This window comes from Nerophis ophidion, linkage group LG14 (assembly GCF_033978795.1).
Source record: "Nerophis ophidion isolate RoL-2023_Sa linkage group LG14, RoL_Noph_v1.0, whole genome shotgun sequence".
NCBI lineage: Eukaryota > Metazoa > Chordata > Actinopteri > Syngnathiformes > Syngnathidae > Nerophis > Nerophis ophidion.
The window spans coordinates 7,360,419-7,380,358 of record NC_084624.1 but is presented as its reverse complement, the minus strand read 5'-3'; the positions used below and the strand labels follow the sequence as shown (position 1 = coordinate 7,380,358).

At 41.9% G+C, this 19,940-nt stretch overlaps 1 protein-coding gene and 1 long non-coding RNA gene across 2 annotated transcripts in view; one reads left to right on the top strand and one right to left on the bottom strand.

Moving 5' to 3' along the window:
• The window catches only part of rorcb (RAR-related orphan receptor C b), a 52,921-nt gene extending 45,455 nt beyond the window's left edge, over window positions 1-7,466 (bottom strand). Inside the window, exon 1 of the mRNA XM_061919749.1 lies at window positions 7,106-7,466. Within this exon, the coding sequence (XP_061775733.1) occupies window positions 7,106-7,112 (7 nt within the window). The 5' untranslated portion in view covers window positions 7,113-7,466. The remainder of the gene's footprint in view (window positions 1-7,105) is intronic.
• LOC133568043 (uncharacterized) overlaps window positions 1-19,940 on the top strand; it is a 216,129-nt gene that overhangs the window by 38,467 nt on the left and 157,722 nt on the right. The gene's annotated exons all lie outside the window — the stretch shown is intronic.

Here is a 19,940-nt window from a genome sequence, read left to right as displayed (position 1 = left end):
TCATCCTCTACACACCCTTGATCCATGCTCTTTTCTCGTTCCCCGTAAGTTTTGTTATTCATGCCATAGTTTGCAAGTTGTTTTTTGTTTGTTTATGTTGTAGTAATAGTAATAATGGGAGTGCCTTTCATTTGTTCCTTTTTTGAGTTAAGATTAAAATATGTCATTACCTTCACGTAGAGTTTGACCCGGCGGAAATTCTAGGCATATGCTAATTGTTTTGCAAAACGAGTTTGACCCGGCCGAAATTCTAGACATGCGCTAATAAAAATAATATTTTGCGAAACGAGTTCGTTAATCCTGAGCCGGCGGTAATGCTAAGCATGTGCTAATTATTTTGCGAAACGAGTTTGACTTGTCAGTAATTCTAGGCAGGCGCATACTATATACCCGGCGGCAATTCAAGGAAATACGGTATGCGGACTTAATTCCACACTTCAGCTGCGATAGAGTGAACATGAGAGTGGTGGCGCACAGTGAAAATTGTTATCCTTTGCAGACATGTTAAATGTGCAAATTTAAGAGTGGCTGCTTTGTTAAATTGCTGTCTAAAGAAGTTACACAAGCTTTGGAAAGACAGTGGCATCAAATAAGAGCTCAGAACCTTCAGGAGAAGATCCTCCTTTTGAAAAGTATATTAATTAAGTAGCAATTTATTGTAACATTCCCTCGTAGTCAAACAAGGCAATTTAGACAAAGGTCAGATCAAATTATGATTTTGACTGAAACTAAGCTGCAAGTTGGACATGTGCATTGCATGCTCCAAGGAGCCGTGTTTAAAAACAGCGGAGAAACAGAGAGATTAGAATCCAGCGGTATATCTCGCATGTCTCCGTGTCCTTTCTGTGTGCAATATACACTTTGCCACCCGACAGGAGCGATCTAAGACTTGACAATCTTTTTCTGTGGCTAAGCTACATTTTCAGCGTGCTAAGAAAGGGCTTGAGTTTGTTTACGTTTGAATATCCTGCCTAAAAAGGCGAATGTCCCCTCTGCTTCTTCCAAGCGCCCTCCTGTCACTGCTGGCCTGCAAACATGCAGACTGACCAACTCCAACTTGGCTCCTGCCGTCCTGCACAAAGTCTCATTTTTAGCAGACCCGAACGCAATCATTAACAGTGCGAGGAGCAACAAAATCCATCCATGTTCTTCCGCTTATCCAAGGTGGGGTCGCGGAGGCAGCAGCCTAAGCAGGGAAGCCCAGGCTTCCCTCTCCCCAGCCACTTTGTCCAGCTCTTTAATAGTTATTGAATTCAACTATACTAAAGGGCTGTGGTGAACAAGGAGCTGAGCCGGAAGGCAAAGCTCTCAATTTACCGGTCAATCTACGTTCCCATCCTCACCTATGGTCATGAGCTTTGGGTTATGACCGAAAGGACAAGATCACGGGCAATGAGTTTGGCATGGCTCTCCCTTAGAGATAGGGTGAGAAGCTCTGCCACCCGGGAGTAGCTCAAAGTAAAGCCGCTGTTCTCCACATGGAGAGGAGCCAGATGGGGTGGTTCGGGCATCTGGTCTAGAGAGGTGTTTTGGGCACGTCCGACCGGTAGGAGGCCACAGGAAAAACCTATGTCTCCCAGCTGGCCTGGGGACACTTCAGGATCCCCCGGGAGGAGCTGGACCAAGTGGCTGGGGAGAGGGAAGTCTGGGCTCCCCTGCTTAGGCTGCTGCCCCCGCGACCCTACTTCGGATAAGCGGTAGAAGATAGATGGATGGATATACTAAAGGGATTTGAATTCTCCATATTGCCATTAAAACCTCTAAAGGCCTAGTGGCCACATGCGTGGACAGCACCTTTTAGCTCTTGTTTCCAAAATGGTGTACATTACTGAATTGGGGTCTTAAGGCCACTTAAGTGGACACTTGTACTGCCATCTGGTGGTGTCAGAAGAGTATCCCATACAATGGAATTTGGGGAAAAAAAGTGTAAAAATAAGAATGAGCATGTCACTAAACATGAGGTACATGTTTGTGTACTTATGGACTAGGTTCATCATATGGAAATATGATTCTCAGTTTTTATTGTAATTAGGGTCCAATAAGCCCAAATAGCAAATAGAAATAAAAAAAAGCATGTAAACAAACATTAGAAAAAAGCATATGGATTCATGTTTAGCATGTCACTAAACATTAAGTACACATTTGTGTACTTATGGACTAAGTTCATCATATGGAAATATGATTCTCAGTTTTTATTCTAATTAGGGTCTAATAAGCCCAAATAGCAAAGAGAAATAAAAAAAAGCATGTAAACAAACATTAAAAAAAAGCATATGGATTCATGTTTAGCATGTCACTAAACATGAAGTACACATTTGTGTACTTATGGACTAAGTTCATCATATGGAAATATGATTCTCAGTTTTTATTCTAATTAGGGTCTAATAAGCCCAAATAGCAAAGGGAAATAAAAAAAGCATGTAAACAAACAGCTTGGGCCTTAAGAGGCTAAAGGGGAACTACACGTTTAAAAAATATATATATATTTTGCCTATTGTTCACAATCCTAATGCGAGACAAGAACATGTATTTTTAATTAGTTTTTTTGCATTATCATTTATAATAATCGCCTCGTTCTTGGTGACGAGCAATGCAGCTAATGAGAGCAATCCATTCTGCCTCTAATTCACTCTGAAATGCGTCCAAAAACCGCCAACAATACTTCATTTACGTTGTGTAACCTGTATGATAACAAACTGTAGCAACATTTTTATTGTAAGAGTGAACACTGAGGAACTATGTTTTAGTGTCTAACACACGACGTGCTGCGTGTATCATGATCAATATTAAAGTGACTCACTCCATGGACGGTTGTCTGTTTGGTCCACCTGGCCGTGGACAATTTTCCCCCCCAGTTAAATTATGGGTAAGCATTCCATTTATGTCAACATAGCTTGGCTCCAAATTCCACAATTACATCGCCCGAGTCACGCCGACCCCACTCTCTCGGCTTCCGTCTAATCCAACGATTCGTGCTGACTTCTATAAGCAGCACTTCATCCTCGGTGTATTCAGCTTCAAAAAGAATAAGTTGTGAATCCTCATTTGTCAAAAAATAGTCATCTTGGTCGTCTATTACCAGATCTGCCATGGTTTGTAAACACACGCGTTTGTTGCCGGAAGTGGAACACATTTTTTGAGAGAAGTAGCTATGGGCACTGAAATCAATGTTATGAAGGTGTCTGTCACTACATTATTTATATACTTGCAGTGTGTACATTGTACATATTACATATTATCATGAAGGTGTCTATTACTACATTATATACTGTATATACTTGCAGTGTGTATATTGTACATATTGCATATTGTTAAATATATATACTTGCAGTGTGTATATTGTACATATTACATATTGTTATGAAGGTGTCTGTTGCAACAATATTTATATACTTGCAGTGTGTATATAATACATATTACATATTGTTATGAAGGTGTCTGTTACTTACTGTATATACTTGCAGTGTGTATATAATACATATTACATATTGTTATGAAGGTGTCTATTACTTACTGTATATACTTGCAGTGTGTATATAATACATATTACATATTGTTATGAAGGTGTCTGTTGCAACAATATTTATATACTTGCAGTGTGTATATAATACATATTACATTTTGTTATGAAGGTGTCTGTTACTACATTATATATGTACTTGCGGTGTGTATATTGTACATATTACATAGTTATGAAGGGCGCCAATTTCTACATTATATACTGTATATACTTGCAGTGTGTATATTGTATATATTACATATTGTTATGAAAGTGTCCGTTACTACATTATATATATACTTGCAGTGTGTATATTGTACATATTACATATTATGAAAGTATCTGTTACTACATTATATATATACTTGCAGTGTGTATATTGTACATATTACATATTGTTATGAAAGTGTCTATTACTACATTATATACTGTATATACTTGCAGTGTGTATATTGTACATATTACATATTGTTATAAAGGTATCTGTTACTACATTATATTTATACTTGCAGTGTGTACATTGTACATATTACATATTATGAAGGTGTCTATTACTACATTATATACTTGCAGTGTGTATATTGTACATATTACATATTTATGACAGTGTCTGTTACTACATTTTATATATATATATATATATATACTTGCAGTGTGTACATATTATATATTGTTATGAAGGTGTCTGTTACTACATTATATATACACTTGCTGTGTGTATATTGTACATATTACATATTGTTATGAAAATGTCTGTTACTACATTATATATACACTTGCTGTGTGTATATATACATTTTACACATTGTTTTGAAAGTGTCTGTTACTACATTATATATATACTTGCAGTGTGTATATTGTACATATTACATAGTTATGAAAGTGTCTGTTACTACATTATATATACACTTGCAGTGTGTTATGTACATTTTACACATTGTTTTGAAAGTGTCTGTTACTACATTATATATATACTTGCAGTGTGTATATTGTACATATTACATAGTTATGAAAGTGTCTGTCACTACATTATATATATACTTGCAGTGTGTATATGTACATTTTACATATTGTTTTGAAAGTGTCTGTTACTACATTATATATATACTTGCAGTGTTTATATGTACATTTTACATATTATTTTGAAAGTGTCTGTTACTACATTATATATATACTTGCAGTGTGTGTATTGTACATATTACATATTGTTATGAAGGTGTCTGTTACTACATTATATATATACTTGCAGCATGTATTAAAAACAAGGCCTCTCATTAGCCACATCTTGCGAGCATTTTTTTAATCTTTAGAATCCTAAAAAAAAGACCGTCTCTCATAACAATAGTGGAAAAAAGGGGCAACATTCCTGTCCTGCAACACGTTTTGGCCGCGGCGGTCAAAGCGGAAGCCCGTTAAAAGTCGTCCCTTGCAGCTGCAGGTCAAGTTCAAGCCCCTGGAGTGCGGGTGCCAGCACTGACACGTCGAAGGCCCGTTACCTCACACGCCGCTTCCCTCAGCCGCGCCCCCTCCCGCCGCTGCTCCTACTGTATAACGCCGGATGACATAACTAGGTCAATGGAACAGCCAGGTCTCCCCCCCCCCCCCCCTGTACAGTCACGCCATCACAACCACCACCAAATAACACATTTAAAAAAAAATAAAAAAAATGCATACATATAATTTCAGTTGCGTAACAATTTGACTATTTGTGTGAAATAGTGCAACGTGTTTAGCAGAAAATAGACCGACATGACATTCTCGATGACGTAATTCCAGTTTGTGGCTAACAACAATCTCCCGCCAGGCCCCGCCCCCTTTCTATTGCATAACTGCCATACCTCACTGTACATACTTCACAGGTGTGACATGTGACATATTACGCACGAATAAGAAGACATTATTACATTTTTTTTTAATTTAGCCGCAAAAATGTGAACTTTTAAAATACTGTTGATACTAAATATAATGTATACATGAATATATAGTTAATAGTTTGTGGTTAACAACAACCTCCCGCCAAGCCCCGCCCCCTTTCTATTGCATAACTGCCATACCTCAATGTACATACTTCACAGGTGTGACATATGACATATTACGCACGAATAAAGACATTATTACATTTTTTTTAAATTTAGCAGCAAAAATGTGAACTTTTAAAATACTGTTGATACTAAATATAATGTATACATGAATATATAGTTAATAGTTTGTGGTTAACAACAACCTCCCGCCAAGCCCCGCCCCCTTTCTATTGCATAACTGCCATACCTCAATGTACATACTTCACAGGTGTGACATATTACGCACGAATAAGAAGACATTATTACATTTTTTTTAATTTAGCCGCAAAAATGTGATGTTTTAAAGTACTGTTAATACTAAATATAATGTATACATGAATATATAGTTAATAGTTTGTGGTTAACAACAACCTCCCGCCAAGCCCCGCCCCCTTTCTATTGCATAACTTCCATACCTCAATGTACATACTTCACAGGTGTGACATATTACGCACGAATAAGAAGACATTATTACATTTTTTTTTAATTTATCCGCAAAAATGTGATGTTTTAAAGTACTGTTGATACTAAATATAATGTATACATGAATATATAGTTAATAGTTTGTGGTTAACAACAACCTCCTGCCAGGCCCCGCCCCCTTTCTATTGCATAACTGCCATACCTCAATGTACATACTTCACAGGTGTGACATGTGACATATTACGCACGAATAAGACATTATTACATTTTTTTTTCAATTTAGCCGCAAAAATGTGATGTTTTAAAGTACTGTTAATACTAAATATAATGTATACATAGTTAATAGTTTGTGGTTAACAACAACCTCCAGCCAAGCCCCGCCCCCTTTCTATTGCATAACTGCCATACCTCAATGTACATACTTCACAGGTGTGACATATGACATATTACGCACGAATAAGAAGACATTATTACATTTTTTTTTAATTTAGCCGCAAAAATGTGATGTTTTAAGTACTGTTAATACTAAATATAATGTATACATAAATATATAGTTATTAGTTTGTGGTTAACAACAACCTCCAGCCAAGCCCCGCCCCCTTTCTATTGCATAACTGCCATACCTCAATGTACATACTTCACAGGTGTGACATAAGACATATTACGCACGAATAAGAAGACATTATTACATTTTTTTTAATTTAGCAGCAAAAATGTGATGTTTTAAAGTACTGTTAATACTAAATATAATGTATATATAGCTAATAGTTTGTGGTTAACAACAACCTCCTGCCAAGCCCCGCCCCCTTTCTATTACATAACTCCCAACATGGATCCCATACCTCAATGTACATACGTCATGCATACATTAATACATATATATATACAATTTTTTTTATTTAGCCGCAAAAATGTGGTGTTTTAAAGTACTGTCAGTATCAAACATCATTTTGTAAACATGAAGATATAATTCCTAGTCGCCAGGAAACTTCAAGCGATGCGGTCATAATCCCGTCATTAATGCGCACTAGGACGCAAAAGAGGCGCACTTTGCGCACACGTTGAAACGCGGTTTAAAGAAGCAAAAACAAAACGCCGCTTTATTCGAAGGGAATGCACTTACCTCTCATTTTGACGTCTTCTTCTTCTCGGGAGTCAGTCGAAGCGTGGTTTACATTTGGCTGACCGGGGACACGCAGCGTGGAGCCCACACAAAAGTGGGGGGGGGGGGGGGGGGGGGGGGGGGGGGGGGAGAAGAAGCGCGACAAGTGAGGGAAATAAAGTCTCCTCTATCGCGCGCAGGGCGTCATGTCGTGGATGTACGGCGAGAATATTCCCCACGGCGGTCTATCCTGCTAACCTACTTTCTCCCGGCGTGGACTCTCACATGATCTCAGCGCCACGAGCTCCTCCGGCAGCGGCGGCGGCGCGCGCGCCGTGGGAGCGAGTGGAAGGAACGCTGCGCGCGGGAGCGCGCACGCAATATTGAGCGGAGTCAAGTGTGCTTTCGGTTTGGACTCGCCAGGCGTCCTTTTCGTGGCGTGTTTTTTTTTTTATTTTTGTCCACCCCCTTCCATCCAGTGCCATGTCACGTGACTTCCACGACCAGACGTCACAGCCCGGGCTGTGCAGGGGAAAATATCAGTCTTAATTAGCCCGATTTGTCAAATAGTTGGGCTCTAAGTAAGAAAAAATCTTAATCCAATCGTGTTCGGGTTTTCGAATAATCGAACTAACACAGCTGGATTGTGCGATTGGCATAGATAGACATGTTTTAAGTGTACGCAACATGGAGCGCTACTGCGTACTGGCGCTGACGAGACGCGGCGCCGCCATCTTGGAGTGGTGATCCGCTCCACTTCCTGCAATACATTTGTCAGGAGCAATGAACTATCATTCATTTTACCTCACTGAATACCACTCATTTTCACCTGCTTTTTTGTTGCTATGATAAAGGACAAGTTTTATTATTCATAGTTTGCGTAACAGTAATAAAATATTCTTATATGCTATACGGTGGAAGAGGGGTTAGTGCGTCTGCCTCACAATACGAAGTTCCTGCAGTCCTGGGTTCAAATCCAGGCTCGGGATCTTTCTGTGTGGAGTTTGCATGTTCTCCCCGTGAATGCGTGGGTTCCCTCCGGGTACTCCGGCTTCCTCCCACCTCCAAAGACATGCACCTGGGGATAGGCCCCTCCCACCGCCAAAGACATGCACCTGGAGATAGGCCCCTCCCACTTCCAAAGACATGCACCTGGGGGTAGGTTGATTGGCAACACTAAATTGGTCCCTAGTGTGTGAATGTGAGTGTGAATGTTGTCTATCTGTGTTGGCCCTGCGATGAGCTGGCGACTTGTCCAGGGTGTACCCCGCCTTCCACCCGATTGTAGCTGAGATAGGCGCCAGCGCCCCCCCGCGACCCCGAAAGGGAATAAGCGGTAGAAAATGGATATATGCTATAATTGAGTCTGAGATCCAAACTGGGAATATAATCACAGAAAAGGGGAAAAAAAAAAGGTCAGCTATTTTTAAATTGAAGAAACAATAACCATCCATTTTTTTCCGTTTATCTGAGGTTGGGTCACGGGGGCAGCAGCCTAAGCAGAGAAGCCCATGCTTCCCTCTCCCCAGCCACTTGGTCCAGCTCCTCCCAGGATCCGTGGCTGTGTTGGATCCACTATGGACCGAACTTGTCACAGTATCTTGTTAAACATGCTCGACATCCATTGCTTTCGGTCCCCTAGAGGAGGGGGGATTCTCATAGTCCTCATTGTCACCGATGTCCCACTGGGTGTGAGTTTTCTTTGCCCTTATGTGGGCCTACCGAGGAGGTCGTAGTGGTTTGTGTTGTCATTTGTGCAGCCCTTTGAGACACTAGTGATTTAGGGCTAAATAAATGAACATTGATTGATTGATTGATCCCAAGGCATTCCCGGGCCAGATATAGTCTTCTCAACGTGTCCTGGGTCTTCCCAGTGGCCTCCTACCGGTTGGACGTGCCCTAAACACCTCCCTAGGGAGGCGTTCGGGTGGCATCCTGACCAGATGCCCGAACCACCTCATCTGGCTCCTCTCCATGTGGAGGAGCTGTGGCTTTACTTTGAGTTCCTCTCGGATCCGGATGACAGATTTTCTCACCCCATCTCTAAGGGAGGGATCTGCCACAGAGGCGGAGGAAACTCATTTTGGCCGTGATGGTCCTAACCCAGAGCTCATGACCATAGGTGAGGATGGGAACGTAAATCGACCAGTAAATTGAGAGTTTTGCCTTCCGGCTCAGCTCCTTCTTCACCACAACAAATCGATACAGCGTCCGCATTACTGAAGACGCCGCACCGATCTGCCTGTGGATCTCACCATCCACTTTTCCCTCACTCATGAACAAGACTCTGAGGTACTTGAACTCCTCCACTTGGGGCAGGGTCTCTTCCCAAACCCGGAGATGGAACTCCACTCTTTTCCGGGCGAGAACCATGGACTCTGACTTGGAGGTGCTGATTCTCATCCCAGTCGCTTCACACTCGGCTGCGAACCGATCCAGTGAGAGCTGAAGATCCTGGCCGGATGAAGCCATCAGGACTACATCGTCTGCAAAAAGCAGAGACCTAATCCTGCACCCACCCAAACCGGATCCCCTCAACGCCCTGACTACGCCTAGAAATTTGGTCCATAAAAGTTATGAACAGAACGAAAAAAAGGTTGAAAAACACCGTTTTCGGGACCTACAGACCTGGTGTTCCGTGAGAGATTATGTAATTTCACCTAATTGGGTAAAAAAATACTATTTTGCACACCAGTAATTATAATTCCCAATTATTGTGCCGTTGTTGAGTGTCTGTACAACGCATGTAGCTAATTGCTTTGTCGTGTGCAGGTAAAAAGGTATCTAATGCTTGAACCAAAAATAAACAAAAGGCGAGTGCCGCTAAGAAAAGGCAATGAGTGCTGAGTTGAACTTACTGTACAGGACAGGTAGCTACGTTCTGGCACAGGATGCAGGTTTTCACTGGCTTAAGAAGGCAGCTGTTTTCATCAGCGACAGGTGTGCTGATTGCTGATTGATGATTGAACGCACAGATTGTACAATAATAAACATATGTTTAATGTACCCTAAGACTTTTTGTTGAAACAAAGCCAGTAATGACATTTTTTGTGGTTCCCATTATGGAGAAAAGTATCTAAAACAGGGGTCAGCAACCTTTTTGAAACCAAGAGCTACTTCTTGGGTAATTTTTAATGCGAAGGGCTACCAGTTTGATACACACTTAAATAAATTGTCAGAAATAGCCAATTTGCTCAATTTACCTTTAACTATGTTAATATTAATAAAACTAGCTAATTCAAATCTTTTTGAAAAAATAATAAAAATAGTTTATGGAACGTCATTAGTAATTTTTCCTGATTAAGATTATTTGAGTCCTTTGGTTAAAATGCAATCTGGACTTTGTTAGAATATATAACAAATTGGACCAAGCTATATTTCTAACAAAGACAAATCATTATTTCTTCTACATTTTCCATGACGAAAAATGTAAAAGAAATTCAAAAGACTTTGAAAAAAGATTTAAATTTGATTCTACAGATTTTCTAGATTTGCCAGAATATTTTTTTTATTCATTTTAATCATAAGTTTAAAGAAATATTTCTCAAATGTTCTTCGTCGAAAAAACAGAAGCTAAAATGAATAATTAAATTAAAATGTATTTATTATTATTTACAATAAAACAAATAAATTCACTTAAACATTGTCAGGAAAGAAGAGGAAGGAATTTAAAAAGTAAAAAGGATATATCTGTTTAAAAATCCTAAAATCATTTTTAAGCTTGTATTTTTTCTCTAAAATTTCTGAAAATTATAAGAAGCAAAGTAAAAAAAAAAATAAATGAATTTATTTAAACAAGTGAAGACCAAGTCTTTAAAATATTTTCTTGGATTTTTTAAAATTTCTCCTGATTTCCACTCGGACAACAATATCGGCGGCGTGCTTTAAAGGTACTGCTTTTAGGGTCCTCTACAACCTGTTGTCATGTCCGCTTTTCCGCCATACAATCAGTCACATAATATATGCGGATTTTACACACACACACACAAGTGAATGCAAAGCATACTTGCTCAACAGTCATACAGGTCACACTGAGGGTGGCCTTTATAAACAACTTTAACACTGTTTCAAATATGCACCACACTGTGAACTCACACCAAACAAGAATGACAAAACACATTTTGGCAGAACATCCGCACTGTAACACAACATCAACACAACAGAACAAATACCCAGAACCCCTTGCAGCACTAACTCTTCCCGAACACTACAATATACACACCCCGCTACCAACAAACCTCGATTTTGTACGTTACTATAAAGTTCTCGAAGCCTTGCTTGTTCAATATTCAATGCAAAACTTTATTATCATTATCCATGCGTTTGTTACGCCTCGTCTCGATTACTGTAACGTATTATTTTGGGGTCTCCCCATGTCTAGCATTAAAAGATTACAGTTGGTACAAAATGCGGCTGCTAGACTTTTGACAAGAACAAGAAAGTTTGATCACATTACGCCTGTACTGGCTCACCTGCACTGGCTTCCTGTGCACTTTAGATGTGACTTGAAGGTTTTACTAATTACGTATAAAATACTACACGGTCTAGCTCCAGTCTATCTTGCCGATTGTATTGTACCATATGTCCCGGCAAGAAATCTGCGTTCAAAAGACTCCGGCTTATTAGTGATTCCCAGAGCCCAAAAAAAGTCTGCGGGCTATAGAGCGTTTTCCGTTCGGGCTCCAGTACTCTGGAATGCCCTCCCGGTAACAGTTCGAGATGCTACCTCAGTAGAAGCATTTAAGTCTCACCTTAAAACTCATCTGTATACTCTAGCCTTTAAATAGACCTCCTTTTTAGACCAGTTGATCTGCCGCTTCTTTTCTTTCTCCTATGTCCCCCCCCCTCCCTTGTGGAGGGGGTCCGGTCCGATGACCATGGATGAAGTACTGGCTGTCCAGAGTCAAGACCCAGGATGAACCGCTCGCCTGTGTATCGGTTGGGGACATCTCTACGCTGCTGATCCGCCTCCGCTTGAGATGGTTTCCTGTGGACGGGACTCTCGCTGCTGTCTTGGATCCGCTTTGAACTGAACTCTCGCGGATGTGTTGGAGCCACTATGGATTGAACTTTCACAGTATCATGTTAGACCCGCTCGACATCCATTGCTTTCGGTCCCCTAGAGGGGGGGGGGGGTTGCCCACATCTGAGGTCCTCTCCAAGGTTTCTCATAGTCAGCATTGTCACTGGCGTCCCACTGGATGTGAATTCTCCCTGCCCACTGGGTGTGAGTTTTCCTTGCCCTTTTGTGGGTTCTTCCGAGGATGTCGTAGTCGTAATGATTTGTGCAGTCCTTTGAGACATTTGTGATTTGGGGCTATATAAATAAACATTGATTGATTGATTGAAAACTTGTTTGGGTCCCTATTAAAGGTTAAATGGTTCAACCATGTTGTTTACCATGAATTGATTAGATTAGATTAGATAGTAATTTATTTATTCCGTCAGGAAAATTACAATTTTCAGCACAATCCCATTCAAGATCAGACAAACATTACAGGGAGACAGAACAGGATCGCCGACGGGTCTGCCGGCTTCCAGCGCCCCTTACAAAAAAAGATGAGATACAAGGAAACAAGGTGGGGGGGGGAAAGGGAGTAAAAAAAAGAAGATTAAAATAAAATTAAAAAAATCGGTCTTAGCCTGGGCCCTGGAGAGGGGGTGCAGACTGAGGCCAAGGGGGAAAAACAACTCATAGCCATAGTACACATCCGAAACATCAAAGAACACAGAGGACATTAAAGACATCAAAGCAGCAGATACAAGCAGACACTTCTACATACAGCTATGAATAACAGGAGCAGACCCAACAAAGCAACCAAGACAGCCGACTCCACTCTCGGCCAGTGTCCAGTGGACGTGGACCCCGACTTAAACAAGTTGAAAAACTTATTGGGGTGTTACCATTTTAGTGGTCAATTGTACGGAATATGTACTTTACAGTGCAATCTACTAATAAAAGTATCAATCAAAATCAATCAATCAAGCCCGTGGCTTTGTTCAGTTTAGAATCTTGGCCCACTCTGTATTTGAGAGTGACACCCCTGGATTAGGGGGTACTTGAATTTAAAAAAAATGTTCACTGAAAAAAGTTTAAGAACCTCTGCATTATGGTACCAAAATAGTGGTACATTAAATGTCAAACTCTTCTCCAATGTGCATGAAATGTTAGATAATTGCTCACAGAAGGCTAATTGACCTTGGAGAAGTTTACACCCGCCGACCTTGTCAAGGTTGGATTCCGCCTTAGTTCCAGTTCCCTCCCGGTCGTGACGTTTCAGATCGACAACACGTTTTGCACGACGGGGTGCTCATCGGTGTCAGATTCTCAAGTTGCTGTGGTTTTTTGTGTCATTTTGTGGCCATCCAGCCAGATTGTGCTGGAGTGGTGCGGGAAAGACCACGTCAGTGGCGATGAAGGGGTGGACCGGCTTATGATGCAATGAAACAGTCAGAGATTACTAAAACTAGGTTAGTGGAGCAGCTCAGCACTGAGGTGCATCTTCTTCTCTCACACTCACTTTGACACCTTCATGGCAAACACTATTTTCCTTCTTTTCTTCATCTCTCCATCACTTCCCGCTTCCACTGCACATACACTATATGGCCAAAAGTACTTGGCCACCCATCCAAATGATGGCCCGGTGAATCAAATCAAGCACTTAGGCATGGAGACTGTTTCTACAAACATTTGTGGAAGACTGGGCCGCTTTCAGTGATTTCCAGCGTGGAACTGTCACAGGATGCGACAAATCCAGTGGTGAAATTTCCTCGCTCCTTAATATTCCAAAGTCAACTTTATTATAAGAAAATATTTTTTTTTTGGGAACAACAGCAACTCAGCCACCGAGTGGTAGGCCAGGTAAACTAAAAGATGGGGCTCAAAAGAGGAAAAAGCCACCAAAATATAAGTAAAAGACTACACACAGGAAAACAGCAAAAAAAAGTGAAAATAAGTCAGGGTGTGATGTGACAGGTGGTGACATTACACCTACTTTAAGACAAGAGTGGTGAAATGTCCTCGCTCCTTAATATTCCAAAGTCAACTTTATTATAAGAAAATATTTTTTTTTGGGGAACAACAGCAACTCAGCCACCAAGTGGTAGGCCAGGTAAACAGATGGGGGTCAAAAGAGGAAAAAGCCACCAAAATAGAAGTAAAAGACTACACACAGGAAAACAGCAAAAAAAGTGAAAATAAGTCAGGGTGTGATGTGACAGGTGGTGACATTACACCCACTTTGAGACAAGAGCTATAGTCATGCATGCTTTAAAGTCATAGTCGGATCATTATTGAGAAAATACGACCGACAGGAAGGCTAGAAACAATTTTTATTTCAACAGACCTACCGTCCAAAACTCTAAAGAGTTCCTCTCTCCACAATAAAAGCCTTGCTTCATCCTGCCTGCGCTAACAAAATAAGAGCCTCATTTATCGTCACTACTGTCCGATTCCAATCAATGCAAGTCATTAGAATCATACAGGTGTATCAAATCAAGCACTTAGGCATGGAGACTGTTTTCTACAAACATTTGTGAAAGACTGGGCCGCTTTCAGTGATTTCCAGCGTGGAACTGTCACAGGATGCCCGCCTGTGCGACAAATCCAGTGGGGAAATTTCCTCGCTCCTAAAAATATAAGATTTTGGGAACAACAGCAACTCAGCCACCAAGTGGTAGGCCAGGTAAACTGACAGATGGGGGTCAAAAGAGGAAAAAAACACCAACATAGAAGTAAAAGACTACACACAGGAAAACAGCAAAAAAAAGTGAAAATAAGTCAGGGTGTGATGTGACAGGTGGTGACATTACACCTACTTTGAGACAAGAGCTTGCTTTAAAGTCATATTTGGATCATTATTGAGAAAAAACGACCGACAGGAAGGCGAGAAACACTTTTTTTTTTAACAGACTCTCGCGCCGTACCTGCCGTCCAAAACTCTAAAGAGTTCCTCTCTCCACAATAAAAGCCTTGCTTCATCCTGCCTGCGCTAACAAAATAAGAGCCTCAGTTATCGTCACAACTGTCCGATTCCAATCAATGCAAGTCATCAGAATCATACAGGTGGTGACATTACACCTACTTTGAGACAAGAGCTTGCTTTAAAGTCTTATTTGGATCATTATTGAGAAAAAACGACCGACAGGAAGGCGAGAAACACTTTTTTTTTAACAGACTTTCGCAAGCAGGCAAGCAGAAAAGAGACTTATTTGAATAATAAATAAGAAAGGTCTATTTTAACTGTTATATGTGCACCAGTGCACAAAGCGAAGTCCATAAAGACATCCGTGTGGATGAACTTGACTGGCCTGCACAGAGTCCTGACCTGAACACCTTTTGGGATGATTTAAAATGGAGACTTCGAGCCCGGCTTTAACCACCAAGATCAGTGTGTGACCTCACCAATGCACTTTTGAAAGAATGGTGGGCAATTACTACAAACCAGTTAATGTCTAAATGTCCTCCAGCAAGAACACAATGTTGCTCTTCTTATATTTTAGTCCAGTCATTTACAAAAAGGTACAAATGCTCAGCCAGAGGAGCCAGCGGCTACACAACAGCTAAGCACAATACACTATATTGCCAAAAGTGTTTGGCCACCCATCCAAATGATCAGAATCAGGTGTCCCAATCACTTGGCCTGGCCACATGGATGACAGAGTCTGGTGTGGATAAACTTGACTGGCCTGCACAGAGTCCTGACCTGACCCCGATAGAACACCATCGGGATGAATTAGAACGAAAACTGAGAGGCGTGTGACCTCACCAATGCGCTTTTGGAAGACTGGTGGAAATTTCCCAAGACCTGGTTCTCAGTCAATGTTCTGGTGTGGATGAACTTGACTGGCCTGCGCAGAGTCCTGACCTGACCCCGATAGAACACCATCGGGATAAATTAGAATGAAAACTGAGAGGTGTGTGACCTCACCAATGCGCTTTTGGAAGAATGGTGGAAATTTCCCAAGACCTGGTTCTCAGTCAATGTTCCGGTGTGGATGAACTTTACTGGCCGGCGCAGAGTCCTGACCTGAACCCGATAGATTACCTTTGGGATGAATTGGAACAGAGACGACTGGGAGCCAGGCCTTCAGTGTGTGACCTCACCAATGAGCTTTTGGAAGAATGGTGGAAAATGTCTTCAACTCTTCCGGGAAGGCTGTCCACAAGGTTGCAGAGTTTGTTTATAGGAATTATTTCACTATTCTTCCAAAAATCTCATAGGTGAGGTCACACACTGATGTTGGTCGAGGAAGACTTAGTTCTTAGTCTACGTTCTGGTGTGGATGAACTTGACTGGCCGGCACAGAGTCCTGACCTGACCCCGATAGAACACCATCAGGATGAATTAGAATGAAAACTGAGAGGTGTGTGACCTCACCAATGCGCTTTTGGAAGAATGGTGGAAATTTCCCAAGACCTGGTTCTCAGTCAATGTTCCGGTGTGGATGAACTTGACTGGCCTGCGCAGAGTCCTGACCTGAACCCGATAGATTACCTTTGGGATGAATTGGAACAGAGACTGGGAGCCAGGCCTTCAGTGTGTGACCTCACCAATGAACTTTTGGAAGAATGGTGGAAAATGTCTTCAACTCTTCTGGGAAGGCTGTCCACAAGGTTGCAGAGTTTGTTTATAGGAATTATTTCACTATTCTTCCAAAAATCTCATAGGTGAGGTCACACACTGATGTTGGTCGAGGAAGACTTAGTTCTTAGTCTACGTTCTGGTGTGGATGAACTTGACTGGCCTGCACAGAGTCCTGACCTGACCCCGATAGAACACCATTGGGATGAATTAGAACGAAAACTGAGAGGTGTGTGACCTCACCAATGCGCTTTTGGAAGAATGGTGGAAATTTCCCAAGACCTGGTTCTCAGTCAATGTTCTGGTGTGGATGAACTTGACTGGCCTGCGCAGAGTCCTGACCTGAACCCGACAGATTACCTTTGGGATGAATTGGAACAGAGACTGGGAGCCAGGCCTTCAGTGTGTGTGACCTCACCAATGAACTTTTGGAAGAATGGTGGAAAATGTCTTCAACTCTTCTGGGAAGGCTGTCCACAAGGTTGCAGAGTTTGTTTATAGGAATTATTTCACTATTCTTCCAAAATCTCATAGGTGAGGTCACACACTGATGTTGGTGGAGGAAGACTTAGTTCTTAGTCTACGTTCTGGTGTGGATGAACTTGACTGGCCGGCACAGAGTCCTGACCTGACCCCGATAGACCACCATTGGGATGAATTAGAATGAAAACTGAGAGGTGTGTGACCCCACCAATGCGCTTTTGGAAGAATGGTGGAAATTTCCCAAGACCTGGTTCTCAGTCAATGTTCTGGTGTGGATGAACTTGACTGGCCTGCGCAGAGTCCTGACCTGAACCCGACAGATTACCTTTGGGATGAATTGGAACAGAGACTGGGAGCCAGGCCTTCAGTGTGTGACCTCACCAATGAACTTTTGGAAGAATGGTGGAAAATGTCTTCAACTCTTCTGGGAAGGCTGTCCACAAGGTTGCAGAGTTTGTTTATAGGAATTATTTCACTATTCTTCCAAAAATCTCATAGGTGAGGTCACACACTGATGTTGGTCGAGAAGACTTAGTTCTTAGTGGATGAACTTGACTGGCCTGCACAGAGTCCTGACCTGAACCCGATAGAACACCTTTGGAGACTCCACCAACATCATTGTGTGACCTCACCAATGCGCTTTTGAAACAATGGTGGAAAATTCCTATAGACACACTCGGCAACCTTGTGGACAGCCTTATCCCAAAAGAGTTGAAGCTGTAATAGCTGCAAAATGTCATTTTGAACCTTGTGTGTTAGGAATGGGATGACACTTCAACTTCATGTGTGAGTCAAGGCAGGCGGCCAAATACTTTTGGCAATGTCGTCGAGTCCAATCCTCCGATGCAAGTCCTCACTTTTAAAGCCGCTGCTGCAGATTTTTCCATTCAGCCAACGGCTGTTTATCCCTTCACACACACACACACACACACACACACACACACACACACACACACACACACACACACACACACACACACACACACACACACACACACACACACACACCTCTCCTCTAAAGACCTGCTGTTCTTCGTCTCCCTTGACAACGGCAGCCACGTTTTGACCTCAGTGCTTATGTAACCGCTGTGCAAATCGCTTGGACAGCAGGGGAAAGAGAGAGAGAGAGAGAGAGAGAGAGGGAAAGAGAGAAAGGGAAGGTTTGAGCCGGGGCCGACATTTTGTTGCCCGATGTAAGAGGTGAAACCAGAGAGGAGGAGAAGGATCTTAGGGCCGGAATAGCTTTGGGAGGTTGCCAGCAGCCACATAACAGGATGAAGGAGCAGAAGGGGGGGGGAATGATATAATGCTACATGATGAATTAGCGTTTAGCATCGTGAATCTGTCCACAAGAAGCAAAACCGTGAAAACAACCGTGTGCGTATGTGACGACTTCATCAAATGGGATTATTTGGACCCGGGGGCCACATTTACAGAAATGTGTCTGTTTATTATTTTGACAATTTGTCTATGTTTTAGTTTTTTTCCTCTGCATTTGTCTGTTTCCTGTGTTTCCTGTCTTTTAGTTCCTGTCTAGTGCTCTTAATTTGTCAGCTTCCTGTCTTGTTCCCAGAGTGCTGTGTTCCTCCTCAGTGTGTTTAGTATTTCATGTCAAGTGCTCTTATTTTGTCAGCTTCCTGTCTTGTTCCCGGAGTGCTGTGTTCCTCCTCAGTGTGTTTAGTATTTCCTGTCCTTCGTTCCTGTCCAGTGCTCTTATTTTGTCAGCTTCCTGTCCTGTTCCCAGAGTGCTGTGTTCCTCCTCAGTGTGTTTAGTATTTCCTGTCCTTAGTTCCGGGTGGGATGTTGTGGTCCCGGGTGGTCCAGTTGTGGCTCTGGGTGGGATGTTGTGGTCCCTGGTTGTCCAGTTGTGGCCTCGGGTGGTCCAGTTGTGGGCCTGGGTGGGATGTTGTGGTCCCTGGTGGTCCAGTTGTGGCCCTGGGTGGGATGTTGAGGCCCCGGGTGGGATGTTGTGGTCCCTGGTCGGATATTGTGGTCCCTGGTAGGATGTTGTGGTCCTGGGTGGGATGTTGTGGTCCCGGGTGGGATGAGAACCGGTGCAGTCTTGTGACTCGGCAGGGTGAGGTTTAGAAGGCCTCGCTCACATCAAAGCGTCAGATGACAGTTGGACTGCAACTGATTGGCCGCACATGTTTTCAAGTCTCTACATTCCTGTCTGCCTGCTCCCACACCAACAACAATCCATACCTTGTCCTGGTCTGCAGCCCACGGCTCTTTAGCGCCGCCCTAGTGGCTCCCTGGACCTCTTTCAGAGATGTGTGGAAATGGGAAAAAGATGCAGAAAAATGTATATTTTTTGTTTTAATATGGCTTGTGTAAGAGGACAAACATGACTTTTAAGGTCATTTTGATAGTAGGCTAATATAGACACTTACATCATGTGTTGCCTTCATTATAACACCTATATAAGACTTTTAAAGTCATTTTGATAGTAGGCTAATATAGACACTTACAACATGTGTTGTCTTCATTATAACACTTATATAAGACTTTTAATGTCATTTCGATAGTAGGCTAATATAGACACTTACGTCACGTGTTGCCTTCATTATAACACTTATATAAGACTTTTAAAGTCATTTTGATAGTAGGCTAATATAGACACTTACATCACGTGTTGCCTTCATTACAACACCTATATAAGACATTTAACGTCATTTTGATAGTAGGCTTATATAGACACTTACATCATGTGTTGTCTTCATTATAACACTTATATAAGGCTTTTAAAGTCATTTTGATAGTAGGCTATTATAGACACTTACATCACG